Raw genomic sequence first — 21,735 nt, forward strand, 5'->3', positions numbered from 1 at the left:
CGGACTCCAATAACATTAATCCAGAATGTAGTCTACCATATATTGGTATCATATTAATTATTAATTCATGAAAAAATGCTCTAGTTCTTCATATACATAGCATAAGCTCTTTCAGAACCATGATTATCCTTATAAATATTGTACTTACTATAACAGAGCCTCTTCAATGTAGTAGATTGATTGTTTTAGTCACATTCCATTCTAGAAATAAGAGTCTAAGCCATAGTTCAGTGGTTCTCAACAGGATGTAATTCCCCACCCCACTCCCTGGGACATCTGGCAAAGTCTGGAGATATGTTTGGCTTTTCACAACTGGAAGGGTGCTACTGGCACCCACAGGTAGAAGCCAGGGATGCTGCTAAGCATCCCACAATGCACAGGCAGCCCCCAACAACAAAGAATTGTCCAACCCAATATGTGAGCTGTTCCAAGATTGAGAAACCTTGAGATATTTTAAACAAGGGAATTTAATATGAAGAATTAATTTACAAAGGAACTGGTGAAAGGCAAACAGGAAATGGCAAGGCAATCCAAATATTAGCAAAAGCAAGAAGCTGTTGCCACAGCTATAGGGCTAAAAGGAAAAGTGCAGAAGATGATATTACATCGAAAACCGGGGATGTACTGTATGGTGACTAACATAATATAATAAAAAATCATTATTAATAAAAAAAAAAGAATGAAAAAAAATGCTACTCTACTGATCATAAAATGCAACTCTAGTTGTCTGTTTCAAGTGTTTTGGGATCGAAGTATATTATCATTTTTTGGCCCTGGACTTAGCAAATACAAACAGGTTTGTAACTCTGAGACAAAAAAAAAAAATCACCAGTTTCTCAATTAATTAATTTATTCTGCAAATATGTATTGAGCACCTACTACATACCAATCATTTTTTGGTGCTAAGAATACAAGAGTAAACAAAACATTAAGATCTTCATATCTATACATGGCTCAATCCTACGGAGTGAAAATGTAAAATATTTACAAAGAGTAGACAAAACAGATTGTAACATAGTCTGCTTCTTCTATAGGAATTCACTCAAGGAAAAAATAAAAATATTTTGTTTACACCTCTCTGACTCCAATTCATTTTTTGGTGCTAAGAATACAAGAGTAAACAAAACATTAAGATCTTCATATCTATACATGGCTCAATCCTACGGAGTGAAAATGTAAAATATTTACAAAGAGTAGACAAAACAGATTGTAACATAGTCTGCTTCTTCTATAGGAATTCACTCAAGGAAAAAATAAAAATATTTTGTTTACACCTCTCGGACTCCAATAACATTAATCCAGAATGTAGTCTACCATATATTGGTATCATATTAATTATTAATTCATGAAAAAATGCTCTAGTTCTTCATATACATAGCATAAGCTCTTTCAGAACCATGATTATCCTTATAAATATTGTACTTACTATAACAGAGCCTCTTCAATGTAGTAGATTGATTGTTTTAGTCACATTCCATTCTAGAAATAAGAGTCTAAGCCATAGTTCAGTGGTTCTCAACAGGATGTAATTCCCCACCCCACTCCCTGGGACATCTGGCAAAGTCTGGAGATATGTTTGGCTTTTCACAACTGGAAGGGTGCTACTGGCACCCACAGGTAGAAGCCAGGGATGCTGCTAAGCATCCCACAATGCACAGGCAGCCCCCAACAACAAAGAATTGTCCAACCCAATATGTGAGCTGTTCCAAGATTGAGAAACCTTGAGATATTTTAAACAAGGGAATTTAATATGAAGAATTAATTTACAAAGGAACTGGTGAAAGGCAAACAGGAAATGGCAAGGCAATCCAAATATTAGCAAAAGCAAGAAGCTGTTGCCACAGCTATAGGGCTAAAAGGAAAAGTGCAGAAGATGATATTACATCGGAAACCGGGGATGTACTGTATGGTGACTAACATAATATAATAAAAAATCATTAAAAAAAAAGATGATATTACAGAACCCAGGAGCTGGGATACCTGGTACCACAAAGGAGACACAGCCACTGTCATGAAGCACAGAATCAGGAAGGAGGAGAATACCTTGGCTTTTCCTCTCCTCTGTCCTCCACTCCTCCAACCAGTTCTCTTATTATTGGCCAAAACTAATAGGTAGCCAGTTGGCAAAAGAGACTGGGAAATGTAATTTACTGAGGTCACCCCCCCCCGCCATAATACAGAATGTAGGAAGAAAAGAATGAATATGGGATCTTTGTATAAATAGGAAAATGAAATATACAGTGGTTTAACAGAAAAAAATAAGAGCTTTAGAAAAAAAAACAGACTTAGCAAGTTAGTTAACCTTCTTCTAGGCCTCATCTTCTTTATCCATAATACAGAAATAACAATACCTACCTCATGGAATTAGTATGAGAACTAACTAATATAATACACATAAAGCATACAGTACAATAACTGACATATATGTTTTCAATGAATAGTTACTATATACCCTTCTCCCTAGGAGTCTGTATAGGGAGAAATCTTAATTTTTATTGTTAGTAAACTCCTAACTTAGTGCTTGGTACACAGGAGGCATTTGATAAAAATTGGGTTCTTTCTCCATTAATAAATATTTGGTTGAGTCTCACCTCCTGCCCCTTCCTTTCCAGCTCCCTATTTCTCAGTGATACCCGATTTCTATAACATAACTCCATTCCCTTACAGTGTGGCTTCTGAAGGAGAAATAAACCAGATCAATGGGGTTTCTGAAATGTTATCCTTATAACCTAAAATGTGTTTGTTTTTAAAGCCAAATGAATTAAAATTTCTGCTTCAAAAAAATTAAGACAATATATACTGGCTTATATTGGAGTGGATGGCCTCTGAGGCCTCTTCCACCTCCTGGGATACATACAGCATTTGCAGAAATTTCAATTATAGAGGCATTGAGGTTTCACTATCTACATGAAGAGCCTAATTGCCTTTTCCTTATCTGCAGAGTACGCCATTACACATTGGTCCTGTTAGCAACAACAGATGAAAACTTCAGGACCCTCCTCAGAACTGAAAAATTCAATTCACAGAAAAAATATTTTTTACCAATAAAATTCTCAATTTTTCCATGCGAGCTCCCCTAAATTTTCAGAATTCACAAAAAAAGATACCCACCAAAAAGTGTCCTCTTACTTCCATATAAATCAATGAACTAGAAGATTTGGATTGCTAACTCTAATACATTTGTTCCTCAGTCATGCTAATTCAGGACATAGCAGGGCAAACAGTTCTTTACCGGAAATTCCTATAACCCTCACATATGCTTTCTATACTGTCTCATCACATAGATATGGATTCATAACCACACTCCAATTGTTCCAGGTGTGTGTGATTCTTTCCACACCTCACTCTCAACCAGCTCCTTAAGAGAAAAACTTTTATTTATACTTGTACTTGCCATGGTACCTAGAGAGGCCATAGGCTGCCAACGTTAAATATATAGTGGCAGAAGATTAAAGGAAATTACTCTATGGTTTAAATAAAGACTACAGATAGCATACTTGAAAACACCAGTCACAAAGCAAAAGCCCATTTTTGTTTCCCTCATTCCTCACATGAGTTCAATTAGCTAACTTAACATTTTCTAAAAAATTATTAATAATACCAAAATAAAAGTATTACTGGCTTCAAGTAGGAAATAAGATATTACTCTTTTTAAACTATTTTTAAGCAGTTGACTTCTCAGAAGCTTTTTCATGGACATAGCAGAAACAACACAATTGCTCTAGATAGAATTCAGATGAAGAAATGGAAAAGCAGGGTGCCTGACTGGCTTAGTTGATAAAGCATGCAACTCTTGACCTCAGGGTTGTGAATTTGATCCACAGGTTGGGTGTAGAACTTACTTACACATAAAATCATAAAAAAAAAGAAATGGGAAGGTAGCTATGTGTTCAAGATCTGTATTTATGCATTCACAGGAAATTTGGGGGGGATGACTCATCCATTTGCTTCCTAGTAGAAATATCCCAGCTGCCTAGGATAGATGAAGAGATGAACAGGAGAAATGGCTGTATACACATTTAGGGGTGGGGTGAAAGGGATAGGATGGATTTGAGGTGATCCATTTGATAGAACAAGAGTTTAAATTCGTTTCTTACCCCACGGTACTGGCTTTCATTGAAAATCTGAGGTGGCAGTGGGTATCCAGTGGCTGGTCGATTGTTTTCAGGTACATTTTCTCTCATCCACTTCCGATTCTCTTCATTTGCTGCAATGTCTTTTTCTTCAAATCCTATTTTGTTAGCTTCTAAAAAACCAAGCACATCTTGCTGTTTCTTCTTAATCTAGAACCCAAAGGACAAAGAAACTATGTTGTTGAACAAACAGACTTTGTTGTTTTTATTTTTCAAATTAAACACAGTCAGTGTTTGTGAACTAGCAGAAATGAATTCAGACAGGGATCAAGAGTTGTGGTTTCATAGAAAATATGTGGTTTTTCCACTTTATTATTTTGCTGTTAATGATGTCTCATAAGTGGATTGAATAGCTTTCAGTCAACAGTCAATAGGTTTTATCAACCTATTTTTTTATTTTTCCATCAAAAACTCCACACCTAATGATGCAGAAGTGCTAGCTAATGCATATCAATAACCCAAAATGCAGTTAAATCAAAACTGAGTAGTGGGAAGCTGTGCTTTCTGATTATCTATAAGCCTCTCTTAGTTTCAGCCCTTGCAGAAAATCTTTCCAAATGATTTGAGTCTGTATGGTGTCTTTTATTTATTTTTTTTTGCCTTAAATTGTGTCCTTCATGTTTATTTTTATGTTTCTTAATTAAAAACTTCATAATTATTATAGCTTCTAAGTGCTTTTAGATCTACCTCATAGCAGAATAATTCTTTAAAAAATATACCTATCATTTCTTCCAGTTTTTTATTAACTTTTTATTTTATTCCCAGTGTATTTAACATACAGTGTTATATTAGTTTCACATCTAAAATATAGTGATTCAACAATTCCATACACCACCCAGTGCTCATCACAAGTGCACTCTTTAATCCCCATCACCTATTTCACCCATCCCCCCACCAACCTCCCATATGGTAACCATCAGTTTGCTCTCTATAGTCAAGAGTCTGTTTCTTAGTTTGTCTCTCTCTTCCTTTTTCATTTGCTCAATTGTTTTGTTTATTAAATTCCACATATGAGTGAAATCATATGGTATTTGTCTTTCTCTGACTGACATATTTTGCTTAGCATAATACTTTCTAGCTTCATCCACGTCCTTGCAAACGGCAAGGATTTTGTTCTTTTTTATAGCTGAATAATGTTCAATTATGTATATATATCACATCTTCTTTATCCATTTATCTATCAATGCACACTTTGGCTGCTTCCATAATTTGGCTATTGTATATAATGCTGCAATAAACATGAGGGGGTGCATGTATCCCTTTGAATTAGTGTTTTGTATTTTTGGAGTAAATAGTAGTGCAATTACTGGATCATAAGGTAGTTCTATTTATAAAATTTTGAGGAAACTCCATACTGTTTTCTGCAGTGGGTGCATGAATTTGCATTCCCACCAATACTACAAGAGGGTTTCCTTTTCTCCATATTCTTACCAACACTCGTGTCTTGTGTTTATCATTTTAGACAATCTGATAAGCATGAGGTGATATCTCAATGCGGTTTTAAATTGCATTTCTCAGGGTTCCTGGGTGACTCAGTCAGTTAAAACTCTGTTTTTAGCTCGGGTCATGATCTCGGGGTCCTGGGATCAAGCCCCTCATCTGGCTCCCTGCTCAGCAGAGAGTCTGCTTCTCCTTCTCCCTCTAACCCTCCCACCTGCTCATGCGCTCTTCTTTCTCTCTCTTTCTCTGTTGCTCTCTCTCTCTCTCTCAAATAAATAAATAAAATCTTAAAAAAATAAAATAGGATTTTTCTGATGATGAGTAATGTGGAGCATTTTCTCCTGTGTCTGTTGGCCATCTATATATCTTTTATTTTCTTCTATTTCAAATTTTAATTTAATTCTAGTTAATTAACATATAGCATAATATTGGTTTCAGGAGTAGAATTTAGTGATTCATCACTTACATATAACACCCAGTACTTATTAGAACAAGTGCCATCCTTAATACCCATCATTCATTTAGCCCATCACCCACCCACCTCCCTTCATCAACCCTCAGTTTGTTCTCTATCTTTTAGAGTCTCTTATTGTTTGTTTCCCTCTCTCTCTTTTTCCCCCTTCACATGTATCCATTTGTTTTGTTTCCTAAGTTTCACATATGAATGAAATCATAATTGTCTTTCTCTGACTGACTTATTTTGCTTAGCATGGTACAATCTAGGTCCATCCACATCATTGCAAATGGCAGGATCTCGTTCCTTTTGATGGCAAAGTAATGTTCCATTATACATATGAAATCTTCCTTCCTTATCCATTCATTAGTTGATGGACACCAGGGCTTTTTCCATATTTCAGCTATTATTAATAATGCTTCTATAAACATCAGGGTGCATGTACTCCTGCAAATCTGTATTTTTGTAGCCTTTGGGTAAACAGCTAGTATTGCAATTGCTGGATCATAGGGTACTTCTATTGCTAACTTTTTGAGGAACCTCCATAATGTTTACAGAATAGCTGCACCAGTTTGCATTCCACAAACAGTGAAAGAGGGTTCTCCTTTCTCTGCATCCTCACTAACATCTGTTGTTTCCTGTGTTGTTTATTTTAGCCATTCTGACATGGGTGAGGTGGTATCTCATTGTGGTTTTGATTTGTATTTTCCTGATGATGAGTGATGTTCAACATCATTTCATGTGTCTGATAGCCATCTGGATGTTTTCATTGGAAAAATGACTATTCATGTCTTCTGCCCATTTTTAAAATAGATTATTTGCTTTTTGGGTGCTGAGATTGATAAGTTGTTGAGTGTGATAAGTTCTTTACAGATTTTGGATACTAAACCTTTATCATATATGTCACTTGCAAATATCTTCTCCCATTTGGTAAGCTGCCTTTTAGTTTTGTTGATTTCCTTTGCTGCATAGAAGCTTTTTATTTTGATGAAGTCCCAAGGGTTCATTTTTGCTTTTGTTTCCCTTGCCTCCAGTGATATGTCTAGTAAGAAGTTGCTGCAGCCAATGTCAAATAGGTTACTGCTATTTATTTATTTATTTATTTATTTATTTATTTATTTATTTGACTGAGCCACCCAGGTCCCCTGGATTAACATTTTTTTTCTTTTTTTTAAATAATTTTTATTTTGTTATATTAGTCACCATACAGTTAAAGAGGTTACTGCTTACATTCTCCTCTAGGATTTTGATGGTTTCCCATCTCTCATTGAGGTCTATCATTCTTTTTTCTTTTTTTTCCTTTCAAGGTTCTATTTAAATTCAAGTTAGTTCGGGGGCACCTGGGTGGTGCAGTTGGTTAAGCATTTGACTCTTGGTTTTGGCTCAGGTCATGATCTCAGGGTCATGAAATAAAGCCGGTGACTAACATAATATAATAAAAAATTATTTAAAAAAAAAGACTCTCTCTCTTCCTTTGTCCCTCCCCACTATGCACTCTCCCTCTCACTCTCTCTCTGTACAATAAATAAATCTTTAAAAAATGAATACTAGTTAATTCACATATAGCGTAGTATTAGTTTCAGGGGTAGAATTTAATGACTGATCAGTTGCATATAACACCCAGTGCTCATTACTTCAAATGCCATACTTAATGCCCATTATCCAATTACACCAGCCCCCCACCTACCTCCCCTCCAGCAACCCTCAGTTTGTTCCCTATATTTAAGAGTCTCTTATGGTTTGCCTCCCTGTCTTTATCTTATTTTTTTCCTTCCTTTTCCCTATATTTATCTGTTTTGTTTCTTAAATTCCACATATGAGTAAAATCATATGGTATTTGTTTCTCTGACTGACTTATTTAACTTAGCATAATACCCTCTAGTTCCATCCATGTCATTGCAAATGGCAAGATTTCATTCTTTTTAATGGCCCAGTAATATTCCATAAGTGTATATATATCACTTCTTTATGCATTTATCAGTTGATGGGTATCTGGCCATTTTCCATATTTTGGCTAATACAGATAGTGCTGCTATAAACATTGGGGTGCATGTGCCCCTTTGAATCACTATTTTTGTATCCTTTGGATAAATACCTAGGAGTGTAATTGCTGGGTTTTATTTTTTCACTTTTTAAGGAACATCCATACTGTTTCCCAGAGTGGCTGCACCAGTTTGCCTTCCCAACAGTGTAAGAGGGTTCCCCTTCTCTACATACTTGCCAAAATCTGTTGTTTCCTAAGTTGTTAATTTTAGCCATTCTGACCTGTATGATGTGGTATCTCATTGTGGTTTTGATTGGTATTTCTCTGATGATGAGGGATGTTGAGCATTTTTTCATCAGTCTGTTAGCCATTTGTATTTCTTCTTTGGAGAAATGTCTGTTCATGGCTTTGGTCTGTTTCTTAGCCGATTTTTTTTTTTTATTTTTGGGTGTTGAGTTTGTTAAGCTCTTTATAGATACTAGCCCCTGATCTGATATGTCATTTGCAAATATCTTCTCTCATTCCATGGGTTGCCTTTTAGTTTTCTTGATTGTTTCCTTTCCTGTGCAGAAGCTTTTCCATTTGAATTTATTTTTGTGTATGGTGTGACAAAGTAGTACAGTTTCATTCTTCTGCATGTTGCTGTCCTGTTTTCCTAACATCATTTGTTGAAGAGACTGTCTTCTTGCCATTGGATATTCTTTTCTGCTCTGTTGAAGATTGGTTGACCATATAGTTGTGGATCCATTTCTGGATTTTCTACACTGTTCCATTGGTCTACGTGTCTGTTTTTGTGCCTGTACCATACTGCCTTGATGAATACAGTTTTGTATTATAGCTTAAAGTACAGAATAATGATCCCTCCAGCTTTACTTTTCTTTTCCAGGATTGCTTTGACTATTTGGTGTCTTTTGTAGTTCCATACAAATATTAGGATTTGTGAAAAATGCTGTTGGTATTTTGATAGGGATAGCATTAAATGTGTAGATTGCTTTGGGTAAAGTAAACATTTTAACAATATCTCCCAATCCATGAGCATGGAATATTTTTCTATTTCTTTGTGTCTTTCTCGATTTCTTTCATAAGTGTTTTATAGTTTTAAGATTACACATCTTTTACCTCTTTGGTTAGGTTTATTCCTAGGTATCTTATTGTTTTTGACCCAATTATAAATGGGATAAATTTCTTTTTCTGCCTGTTTATTGTTGGTATATAGAAATGCAACAGATTTCTGTACATTGATTTTTTTATGCCACGACTTTACTGAATTCCTGTATCTTTTCTAGAAACTTTTTGGTGGAGTCATTTGGGTTTTCTACAGAGTATCATGTCTTCTATAAAGAGTGAAAGTTTGGCTTCATTCTTGCTGATTTGGATGCCTTTTATTTCTTTTTATTGTCTGATTGCTGAAGCTAAGACATTCATTACTATGTTAAATAGTAATGGTGAGAGTGGACATTCCTGTCTTGTTTCTGACCATAGAGGAAAACCTCTCAGTTCTCTCCCATTGAGGACAATATTAGCTGTGGGTCTTATGTATATGGCCTTTATGAAGGTGAGGTATGTTCTATCTGTAACTACTCTTTTGAGGGTTTTTATCAAGAATGAATGCTGTATGTTGCCAAATGATTTTTCTGCATCTATTGAAATGATCATATGGTTCTTATCTTTTCTTTTATTAATGTGGTGTATCACAATGATTGATTTGCAAATATTGAACCATCCTTGCAGCCCAGGGATAAATCTGACTTGATTATGTTGAATAATTCTTTGCATGTACTGTTAGATTCCATTTGCTCATATCTTGGTAAGAATTTTTTTGCATCCATGTTCATCAGGGGTATTGGTCTGTAATTTTCCTTTTTAGTGGGGTCTTTGGTTTGGAACCAAGGTAATGATGGCTTTGTAGAATGAGTTTAGGAGTTTTCCTCCCATTTCTATTTTTTGGAATAGTTTGAGAAGAATAGGTATTAATTCTTCTTAAATGTCTGGTAGAATTCCCCTGGGAAGCCATCTGACCCTGGACTTTTGTTTGCTGGGAGATTTTTGATTACTGATTCAATTTCTTTGCTGGTTTTGGCTCCGTTCTGATTTTCTGTTTCTTCCTGTTTCAGTGTTGGTAGTTTGTAGGCTTGTAGGAATTTGTCCATTTTTTTCCAGGTTGCCCAGTTTGTTGGCATATAATTTTTCATAATATTCTCTTATAATCGTTTGTATTTCTGTGGTTTTTGTTGTGATCTCTCCACTTTCATTCATGACATAATTTATTTGGTTCCTTTCTATTTTCTTTTTGGTAAGTGTGGCTAGGAGAATTTTGTTAATTCTTTCAAAGAACCAGCTCTTAGTTCAGTTGATCTGTTCTACTGTTTTTTTTTTTTTTGCTTGTTTGTTTCTATATTGTTTATTTCTGCTCTAATCTTTATTATTTTCCTTCTTCTGTTGGCCTTAGGCTTTATTTCCTGTTCCTTTTCTAGATCCTTTAGGTGTAAAGTTAGGTTGTGTATTTAAGACTTGTTTGCTTCTCAAGGTAAGCCTGTAATGTAATATACTTCCCTTTTAGTACCACCTTTGCTGTATCCAGATGGTTTTGGACTGTCATATTTTCATTTGCTTCCATGTGGTTTTTTTTTTCTTTAATTTCTTCTTTAAGTTGCTGGTTAACCCTTTCATTCTTTAGTAGGATGTTCTTTAATCTCAATATATTTGTGGTCTTTCTAATTTCTTCTTTCTTTTTCTTTCTTTCTTTCCTTCTTTCTTTCTTTCTTTCTTTCTTTCTTTCTTTCTGTCTTTCTTTCTTTCTTTCTTTCTTTCTTTGTTGTTGTTGACTTCAACTTTCATTGTATTGTGGTCTGAAAACATGCATGATATGACCTCACTCTTTTTGTACTGGTTGAAGGCTGATTTCTGACCCACTATGTGGTCTATTCTGGAGAATGTTCCATGGGCAATTGAAAAGAAAGTGCAGTCTCTTACTTTAGGATGAAATGTTTTGAATATATTTGTTAAGTTCATCTGGTCTAAAATCAGAGAGGGAGACAAACCGTAAGAGACTCTTAACTATAGGAAACAAACAGGTTTGCTGGAGGGGAGGTGGGTGGGAGGATGTGGTAACTGGGTGATGGGCATTAATGAGTGCACTTGATGTAATGAGTACTGGGTGTTATATGCAACTGATGAATCACTAAACTCTACGTCTAAAATTAATAATACACTATATGTTAATTAATTAAATTTAAATAAAAAATAAAAAAAGAAAAAAGAAAAAGAAAAGAGTTCATCTTGTCTAGTTTGTCATTCAAATCCATTGTTTCCTTAATGATTTTTTGCTTAGATGGTCTGTCTATTGATGTAAGTAGGATGTTAAAGCCCCCTACTATTACTGCATTATTATCAATGAGTTTCTTTATGTTTATTTTTAATTGATTTATATATTTGTGTGCTCCCAAGTTGGGGGCATAAATATTTACAGTTGTTAGATCATCTAGTTGGATAGATCCCATATTATGATATAGTGCCCTTCTCATCCCTTACTATAGATTTTAAAATGTAGTTTGTCTGATATAAGTATGGGTACTCCAGCTTTCTTTTGGCATTCATTAGCATGACTGATTTTTCCTCATCGCCTCACTTTCAATTTCAAGACAAAATGAATCTCTTGTAGGCAGCATATAGATGGGTCTTTTTTAAAAATCTTTAAAAATTCTTACACCCTATGTCTTTTGATTGGAACATTTAGTCCACTTATATTCAGAGTGATTATTGATATATATGAATTTAGTGCCTGTAAAGTTGTGTTACCTGTAAAGCTGGTGCTTCTGGTGATATTCTCTGTTCCTTTCTAGTCTTTGTTGCCTATGGTCTTTTTTCACCATTCATAGAGTCTCCTTCAATATGTCTTGCAGGGCTGGTTTAGTGGTCATGAACTCCTTTAGTTTTTGTTTGTCTGGGAAACTTCTTTTCTCTCCTATTCTGAAGGACAGCCTTGCTGAATAAATTACTCTTGGCTGCATGTTTTTCCCATTCAGCACATTGAATGTATCATGCCATTGTCTTCTGGCCTGCTAAATTTCTGGAGACAGATATGCTGTTAACTTTATTTGTCTTCCCTTGTAGGTTAAGGACTTTTTTTCCTTGCTGTTTTCAGGATTCTTTCCTTGTCTGTGCATTTTGTGATTTTGACTATGATATTTCTTGGTGAGGGCCGTTTTTTATTGAATTTGATGGGAGTTCTCTGTAGTCCTTGGATCTGAGGTCTGTGTCCTTCTCCAGACTAGGGAACTTTTCAGCTATAATTTGCTCAAGTAAACCTTCTGCTCCTTTTTTTGATCTTCTTCTTCTGGGACTCCTATAATATGAATGTCTTTATTACACTTTAAGGAGTCACTGAATTCCTTTAGTCTACTTTCATGATCCAATATCTTTCTTTCCTTCTTGTTTTTAGCTTCAAATTTTCCATAATTTTTATCTTCTTCTGCTTCACCCATTCTCATTGTCATTGTATCCATTCAGTTTTGCATCTTGGTTTTAGCAGGGTTTTTTTGTTTTGTTTTGTTTTTGTTTTTGTTTTGTTTTTGTTTTAATTTCAAACTCACCAGTTCTTAGTTCTTTTATCTCTGTAGAAAGGGATTTTCTAGTGTCCTCTGTTCTTTTCTCAAGCCCAGCTAATTTCCTTATGATTATTGTTTTAAAATCTGGATCAGACTTCTTGTAACTATATTGATTAAATCCCCGCTGTGACTTGTTCCTGTTCTTTCTTTGGGGCAAATTTTTCATCTTGTCTTTTGTCTGGATCACCTTTTTTTTGGTGTGATTTTTGGAAAGCCTGTTGTATTCCTGCTCTTGAGAGTAATGGTTATATTAAGAAGTGTGGGGGAAGGAAGCTAGATCTTAGGTCTGTTTTGGTCTGCTTGTTAAAAGAAGCTAGATCCTATTTCCCTTAGAGCTGAAGCTTTGCAGCCCTCTATGATCAGTAGACTTGTTGTGTGTGAGGGGCTTGTGTGTGTCTTCTGGGGGAGGGGTCTGCTGTGCTGATTCTCAGGCGGACTTGTCCTAGTGGAGATGCAACTGCTGGACACACAGCCACAGAGCTTATTGTAAGTGACTGCAGCCTCCAGTTGGTGGTGCTGTTTTGCTCACTGAGTTGGGTCAGTGGTGATGGGGAGGTGGGAATACAGTGTTGCCCCACTCTCCCTGGAGTGGGAAAGTAGTGCTCACCACTCTTTAGGAAGCCCTTACAGAAGAGCGAAGAATCACCCCATTTGTGTCCCTGACTTCCATCAAATTCTCTCTTTCACCCTGCCTACGCCCAATCTATCTGCCTGTCAGGCCACGTGATACTCCATTGTTTCATCTCAGGCATATGGCTGGGTTTCAAAACTCCAAATTTTAGAGAACCGCCAGGTGCCAACCAGCACTGGCCTCTGGGGGAGGCCATTGCATCATTGTGTCTGGTCTCAGTTTGTCCTGGAAATTGGTCATACAATCAAACAGCAGTTTGGAGTTTATGGTATAGCACAGCCAGAACCCAGCACCAAGGTTTGCTGCCCTCAGCTGATGTCTCCCTTCCTTTGTCAGTGAATAAGGCAGCATGTTGGTGTCTGTTGGGTCTTTCACCCCTGGAAAGTCTGTGCCACTTCTCCCAAATGCACTCCAATCAGGGGACCTGTTTCTCCCCGTGCAGCCCAGGGGATCATCAGACCATGTTGCCCGCTCCTGGGTCTCTGCCTTCCTTCCCCACTGGAGCACTGTCAAGCATGCTTGGCACCACCCTGGCAATGACCTCTAAAATTTCTGACTTTGCACTCTGCTGCTCATAAAAACTTGCAGTGGTCAACCCCTCTTATTTCCCAGTCAGTGGTTTTAGGGAAGAATTCTTCCTGTGTAATCCCCTGCACATGCCTTCTCTCTCTCTCTCTCTTTCTCTCTCTCTTCTCTCTGCGATCAGGGCTCCCTCCCCTTTTCAGCACCTGCAGTTCTTTTCTCTCCCAAATCAACTCTCCGCAGCTCCTAACTTCCATGATATGGCTGCTTTTCTACCTCCAGCTTTACAGTTTTGCTCTCTCAGTCCCCAGATGGATTTTTTGTGGGTGTGTTAAAAATGATTCAATATTCATCTAGTTGTGTTGAAGGGACAATGCAAGCTCAGGGTCCCCCTACTCCTCCATCATCCTCCATCTATATGTCTTCTTTGGAGAAATGTCTGTTCATGTCTTCTGCTCTTGTTTTAGTTGGATTGTCTGTTTTGGGGGGGTATTGAGTTGCATTAGTTTTTTTAATATATATTTTAAATACTAACCCTTTATCAGATATGTCATTTGTAAATATCTGCTCCCATTCAGTAGGATGTCTTTTGGTTGTCTTGATTGTTTCGTTCACTGTGTAGAAACTTTTTTATTTTGATGTAGTCCCAATAGTCTATTTTTGCCTGTGTTTCCCTTGCATCAGAACATATATCCAGAAAAATGTTGCTATGTCTGAGGTAGAATACAGTAGCCTGTGCTCTCTTTTAGGATTTTTATGGTTTTAGGTCTCACATTTAGGTCTTTAATCTGTTTTGAATTTGTTATTGTGTATGATATAAGAAAGTGGTCCAGTTTCACTATTTTGCATGTAGCTGACCAGTTTTCACAACACTGTTTATTGAGAAGACTCTCTTTATCCCATGGGAGATTCTTTCCTACTTTGTCAAAAATTAATTGACCATATAATTATGGATTCATTTTTGGGTTTTTTTATTCTGTTCTATGGATCTACATGTCTATTTCTGTGGCAGTACCATACTGTTATGGTCACTACACTTTTGTTAACATAACTTGAAGCCCAGAATTGTGACGCCTCCAGCTTTGCATTTCTTTCAAGATTGCATTGGCTATTCAGGATCTTTTGTGGTTCCATATATGTTTTGGATTGTTTTCTTCCAGCTCTGTGAAAAATGCTGTTGGAATTTTGAAACGGATTTCATTAAATGTGTAGGTTGCTTTGGGTAGTATAGACATTTTCACGATATTTGCTCTTCTAATCCATGAACATGGAGTATCTTTCCATTTCGTTGTGTCTTCTTCAATTTCTTTCACCAATGTTTTATAGTTTTCAGAACACAGGTTTTTCATCTCTTTGGTTAGGTTTATTCCTAGGTATTTTATTGTTTTTGGTGCAATTGTAATTGGAATTGATTCTTTAATTTCTCTTTCTGCTGCTTCATTATTAGTGTATAGAAATGCAACAGATTTCTGTATGTTGATTTTGCATCTTGTGACTACTGAAATGATTTAAGCATTCTAATAATCATTTTGGTGGAGTCTTTAGGGTTTTCTATATATAGTATGTCATCTGAAAATAGTGAAAGTTTTACATCTTTCTTGTCAATTTGGATTCCTTTTATTTCTTTTTGTTATCTGATTGTTGTGGCTAGGACTTCCAGTATTATGTTCAATAGAAGTGGTGAGAGTGTATATCCTTGTCCTGTTCCTGACCTTAGAGGAAAAGCTCTTAGTTTTTCACCATTAAGGATGATGTTCACCATGGGTTTTTCATATATGGACTTTAGTATGTTGAGGTATGTTCCCTCTAAACCTAGTATGTTGAGGGCTTTTATCATGAATGCATGTCGTACTTTGACAAATGCTTTTTCTGTATATATTGAAATGATTATACAGATTTCATATTTTCTCTTATTGATGTGATGTATCACATTGATTGATTGGTGAATATTAAACCACCATTGCGTCCTAGGAAAAAATACCTAATTGATTGTGGTGAAGATTATTTAAATGTATTGTTGGATTCTGTTTGCTAGTATTTTGTTTATGTTTTTCACATCTATGTTCATTAGAAATATTGCCCTGTAGTTTTCTTTTATTGTGGTGTCTTTATCTGGTTTTGGTATTAAGGTAATTTTGGTCTAGTAGAAGGAATTTGAAAGTTTTCCTTCTTCTATTTTTTGGAATAGTTTGAGAATAATAGGTATTAAATTTTAAATGTTTGGTGGAATTGCCTGTTAACCCATCTGGTCCTGGATTTTTGTTTGTTCAGAGTTTTTTTTTTTTTTTTTTTTAATTACGGATTCAATTTCCTTGCTAGTAATCAGTCTGTTCAAATTTGTATATTTCTTCCTGCTGCAGTTTTGGTAGTTTATATGTTTCTAGGAATTTATCCATTTCTTCTAGTTTGTCCAATTAGTTGGCATTTTTTTAAAATAATATTCTCTTACAATTGTTCGTACTTATGTGGTTTTGGTTGTTTTTTCTCCTCTGTCAATTGTGATTTTGTTTCTTTGAGTCTTTTCTCTCTTTTTCTTGATAAGTCTGGCTAGAGGTTTATCAATTTTGTTGGTTTTTTTTCAAAGAAACAGTTTCTGTTTTGTTGTTTTGTTCCATTGGTTTTTTTTTTTCTATATCATTTATTTCTGTTCTATTATTTATTATTTCCTTCTATCTGCTGGTTTTAGTTTTTTAAAAAATATTTTACTTATTTATTTTTGCAAGAGAGAGAGTGCATGAGCTGGATGAGGGGCAAGGGGAGAAGCAGACTCCCCAGTGAGGAGGGAGCCCAATGCAGGACTTGATCCCAGCACCTGAGCTGAAGGCAGACACTTAACTGACTGAGCCACCCAGGTGCTCTGGTTTTAGGGGTTTTTTTTTTTGTTTTGTTTTTTCTTTTTCTAGCTCCTTTAGGTATAAGGTTAAGTTGTTTGACATTTTTCTTGCTTCTTGAGATAAGTTTGTATTGGTATAAACCTTTCCTGCATCCAATGGATTGGATTATTGTGTTTATTTTCATTTTCATTTGTTTCCATGTAATTTTTTATTTCTTCTTTGATTTCTGGGTTGACCCATTCATAGTTTAATAGCATTTTATTTAACCTCCTTGTATTTGTGGTCTTTTCAGATTTTTCCTTGTGGTTGAGTTCCAGTTTCATAGCTTTGTGGTCAGAAAATGTGCATGGTATGACTTCAAGCTTTTTTAATTTTTTGAGACCCGATTTATGGCTAATATGTAGTCTGTTATTATCCGCATTCTAGTGAAAGTTCCACGTTCACTTGAATAGAATGTGTATTCTGCTGTTTTTAGAATGCAGTGTTCTGAATATATCTGTTAAATGCATCTGGTCCAGTGTGTCATACAAAGCCACTGTTTCCTTATTGATTTTCTGTTTGGCTGACTTACCCATTTATGTAAATGGGGTGTTAAAGTCCCTTATAATATTGTACTACTTCAATGACCTCCTTTCTGCTTGTTATTCACTATTTTATGTATTTGGGTGCTTTCATGTTGGGTGCATACATACCTATAATTGTTATGTCTTCTGGTTGGATTGTCCCACTATAGAGAGTGTCTTTCTTTGTCTCTTGTTACAGTTTTTGTTTTAAAGTCTATTTTTTCCAATATAAATATTGTTGCCCTGGCTTTCTTTTGTCATGCATTTGCATGATAGATGTTTCTCCATCCCCTTACTTTCAATCTGCAAGTGTCTTTAGGTCTGAAGCTAGTCTGTTACAGGCAGCATATAGATGGATCTTGTTTTTGTTTTGTTTTGTTTTTGATGGGTCTTTTTTTATTATTCATTCTGTCACCCTATGTCTTCTGATTGGAGTGTTTAGCCCACTTAAATCCAAAGGAATCATTGATAGATATTTATTTATTACCGTTTTGTAACTTGTTGTGTGATTGTTTCTATCATTTTCTCTGATCTCTTCTTCTCTTGGTCTCTTTCATTGTTTGATGGTTTTCTTTGGTGATGTACTTTGATTCCTTTCTCTTTATACTTTCTGTCCTAATAAGCATCCTAAGACAAACAGAAATTAATCTTTCCTTGACCAAGTTACAAGTCAGAGTTACTCCACATTCAATTTTCATTGTTTAGAACAGAAATTGGCTAAGAATATATGAGCTAAGCCTGCCTATATACGAGGTTTGGGATATACCTGTACTCATCAGCCATTAACATGTGCTTCTAAGGTTATGTTTCATGTGTTTGTGCTATTTCTTTGATAGAAGATTTGAAACCCATACCTTCCCACCCTGTGACACTGGGAAAAGTTTGGTCATGTTTCAATCACATTTTCTGTCCTCAAACTATTTCATATTCTTTATTTTCCAATACAGGTCAAACATAATACTGATGAAAATAATAAGAAAATGACAGCACCTCTACCTGATGTTTTAACAATATTTGGGGGGTTATAGATTAACCCATTAAAATAACAAAGTTTACATTTGATTTCTGTGCTACTTCTTTAGATTACCAGGTGGAGACAATACACTTATTTTGTCTCCTAACCATACCTAGGAGAGAGCTTTAAAATAGTAAAATTAAGATTTTTTTAGTTAGGTTTTTTTCTCCACTGATATGTATTTATTTATTTATTTATTTATTTTTTAAAGATTTTATTTATTCATTTGACAGAGATAGAGACAGCCAGCGAGAGAGGGAACACAAGCAGGGGGAGTGGGAGAGGAAGAAGCAGGCTCCCAGCAGAGGAGCCTGATGTGGGGCTCGATCCCAGAATGCCAGGATCACACCCTGAGCCGAAGGTAGACGCTTAATGACTGAGCCGCCCAGGCGCCCCTCCACTGATATGTATTTTTTTAGAACTTTAATTCACATATCTATGGTAATATACCCAAATCTAAAACTATTACTTAACATTTCTGAGCTGCAGAGCCCAATCAGTTTCTCAATGGAGTCATGCTGAAAAGTTACATAGAGCAGAAGCATCAGAAATATAAAATCAACAGAAGCAGTTATCCCAAAGGATATAATAATGAAAAATAAAAACAAAGTGATGACAACAACAACAAACATCTCTATAGTCCAGGCCCCTCTGGAGTTGTACCCACATACATATACATGCATACATACACATACACACATACATACACAGAGGTTGCATTTTTGTCCTAACTTGCTTGTGATTTTGAGTAAACAACTTTCTCTCTCATCACATAACCTCAGGAAAAATAATTAACTTCTTTAAAGATGCATTACAATCCAACACAGTTTGCAACAAGGTAATTCTTATAACAAGAATTTTATTTCCTTATTAGTATATAATGTGAAACTTTTACTTCTAAATGTAGCATATAGGCTTTTATAAATTTGAAGGAAAATCAATGTAAAAATCAATAAATAACCAGGCGTGAGTATCTAGGGGACTAATGCATTTAAGGGAAGATTCAATTAAATCAGTAGTTTTCAATCTTCATGATAACAATAGGTGTTCAGTTAGTGTGAAGTGTGTCAAGTAATTTGTCAATTGTGCATATTTACAAATAAGTTTTATATCAAGATGATACATAAATATGGTACTTTCAGGAACTTATCATGTTAACAGGTATATTTTTAAAGATTTATTTATTTTAGAGAGAGAGTGTGTGTGTGAGTGAGAGCATGAGTGCTGGGAGGGGTATAGGAAGAGGGAGAGAGAGACTCTCAAGCAGACTCCCCATTGAGCACAGAGCCAAACATGGGACTTAAGATCATAATCTGAGCTGAAATCAAGAGTCAGACACTTAACCAACTAAGCCAACCGGGCACCCCTAACAGATATTTTTGAATAAATGAAGAGTTAATGTTACAGCTCACATGCTAAGCATCATACATGGCCCTGAGTAAATGTCATTTGTTATGTCTGTGTGAGAGACAAAAGGCACAGAACCTGTAAGATGAATCTTTGAGGCCTTTCCCTCCTTATTGAATGCTATGCTGAGAACACTGTACACTGTGCTGAGTTAAGATGGTGGTTAGGCATAGTATCACTGGGCATTACAGCATATGTTCACTGATATCTTTATCCTCCAACCATCAGCAGCAGACTGAAAATATTTCTCTCCTGCTCTGGAACTACCTGACACTAAGTATACTTGCTTCCCAGAGTGTTTACATCTCTATAATGCTCAACAGAATGGGCCATAATAACACTTTACGTAGGTTTTGCCTTGGGGCGCCTGGGTGGCTCAGTCGTTAAGCATCTGCCTTCGGCTCAGGGCGTGATCCCAGAGTTCTGGGATTGAGTCCCACATCAGGCTCCTCCGCTGGGAGCCTGCTTCTTCCTCTCACACTCCCCCTGCGTGTGTTTCCTTTCTCGCTGGCTGTCTTTCTCTGTCAAATGAATAAATAAAATCTTTTAAAAAGAATAAGTAGATTTTGCCTTGTCAAATGTTCAGCTTTGAATCTTCAGGGTATGTAAAAATATTTCCCTAATTCAATCATATCTGTGAGTCTAAATCCTCACATATCAAGTTTATTTCCAACTTCATTACGTTTTCTAAAATATCTAAAGAATGGTAGCAGATTCCCTTCCAGGATTACAATCTAATGGAAAGGATTAAATATACTAAAAAGTATACAACATGGTACTTAAATATGAAGCTAAGACAACCAAACATACAACATGGTGAGAGGGGCCAAGTGAATGACAAAGCCAATGAGTGCAAGGAACTCAGAAGAGAGAGCATGTGCTTACAGCTATTATTGATGTCACTTAGACTAAAGTTCGTAATAGCACAAATGGTATATACTACATCTATCTATATTGCATGCAATCTATAACTTTAGTGAAAAGATGCTGTATTAGTAACGTTTAATATACCTGGCCTGCTGTGAAAACTAAGCTCACAAATGTTATAGCATATTACACTAGAACAATAAAGGTACAGTTTTATAAAATAAACTTGGAAGCTTTCTAAATGGATGCTTCAAAATTTCTATGACTAAATGTTGATGCATAATTAAACTCTGTAAATGAATAAAATTGTGTGGGTGTGTATTTTGTCTTTTTTAAACAGGTTAAAATTTGTGACCCTATCAACTTCTGCAAAGAGGAATTCAGATATATAGATTCCCTCCAATTGGTTCTGTTGATTTTAAATGCTGCCCTAAGAAGGGTCACTCTACTTTGTAGGAAAATAGTAAGCCTATATTTGCCTAGCCTGTGCCTAAAGATTTAACAGTGGAGTGAAGGAACAATGAACAAATAACATTTAAAACTGCCAATCTACTTACAAAATACATCCAAAAGGAAAATCAAATCTGAATTATCAGTTAGCTTGACACTGGACCAGTGTCATGTTACCATTGTGTAGTTGTTCAGTAACCAGAGATCTGTGTGCATTTTAAATGAATACTGTCATAAGTCCTTAAGCCCCTCTTCCTATCACTTAATATAATGATACAACCACAGCAAGACACTTATTTACATCTTGTCTGTTTTGCAATATTTTCAAAAATGCTTTGGTCACAATCAGCCATGCAAAATTTGTAATCCATGTCTCTTTGCGAACAAGTCCACAACAATCTGGATTAATATGACTGTTAAGAGTTTTCTTGCTGATCTCCCACCTCCACCCCTAGATCCCTGGAATTCTCCTGAAAGATTCCAAGATGTGGCAGCATAAAACACAACCTACGGTTTGTTATTTTGCTGCTACCAAAAGAAAAAAAAAAACTATTATTATTTTTCTTTTTAGTTGTACTTTTACCACATCATGTCTACACAGATATTAAGGCCCAAGTAGTTTTTTTTTTTAAGATTTTATTTATTTATTTGACAGAGATAGAGACAGCCAGCGAGAGAGGGAACACAAGCAGGGGAGTGGGAGAGGAAGAAGCAGGCTCATAGCGGAGGAGCCTGATGTGGGGCTCGATCCCATAACGCCGGGATCATGCCCTGAGCCGAAGGCAGACGCTTAACCGCTGTGCCACCCAGGCGCCCCAAGGCCCAAGT

The 21,735-nt window shown here is 36.0% G+C and overlaps 1 protein-coding gene across 1 annotated transcript in view; it reads right to left on the minus strand.

Moving 5' to 3' along the window:
• Positions 1-21,735, minus strand: part of SH3BGRL (SH3 domain binding glutamate rich protein like) — a 98,945-nt gene that overhangs the window by 18,172 nt on the left and 59,038 nt on the right. Inside the window, exon 2 of the mRNA XM_008700613.2 lies at positions 4,098-4,283. Within this exon, the coding sequence (XP_008698835.2) occupies positions 4,098-4,283 (186 nt within the window). The remainder of the gene's footprint in view (positions 1-4,097; positions 4,284-21,735) is intronic.

This window comes from Ursus maritimus (genome assembly GCF_017311325.1).
Source record: "Ursus maritimus isolate PB19 chromosome X unlocalized genomic scaffold, ASM1731132v1 scaffold_X1, whole genome shotgun sequence".
Taxonomy (NCBI): Eukaryota; Metazoa; Chordata; class Mammalia; order Carnivora; family Ursidae; genus Ursus; species Ursus maritimus.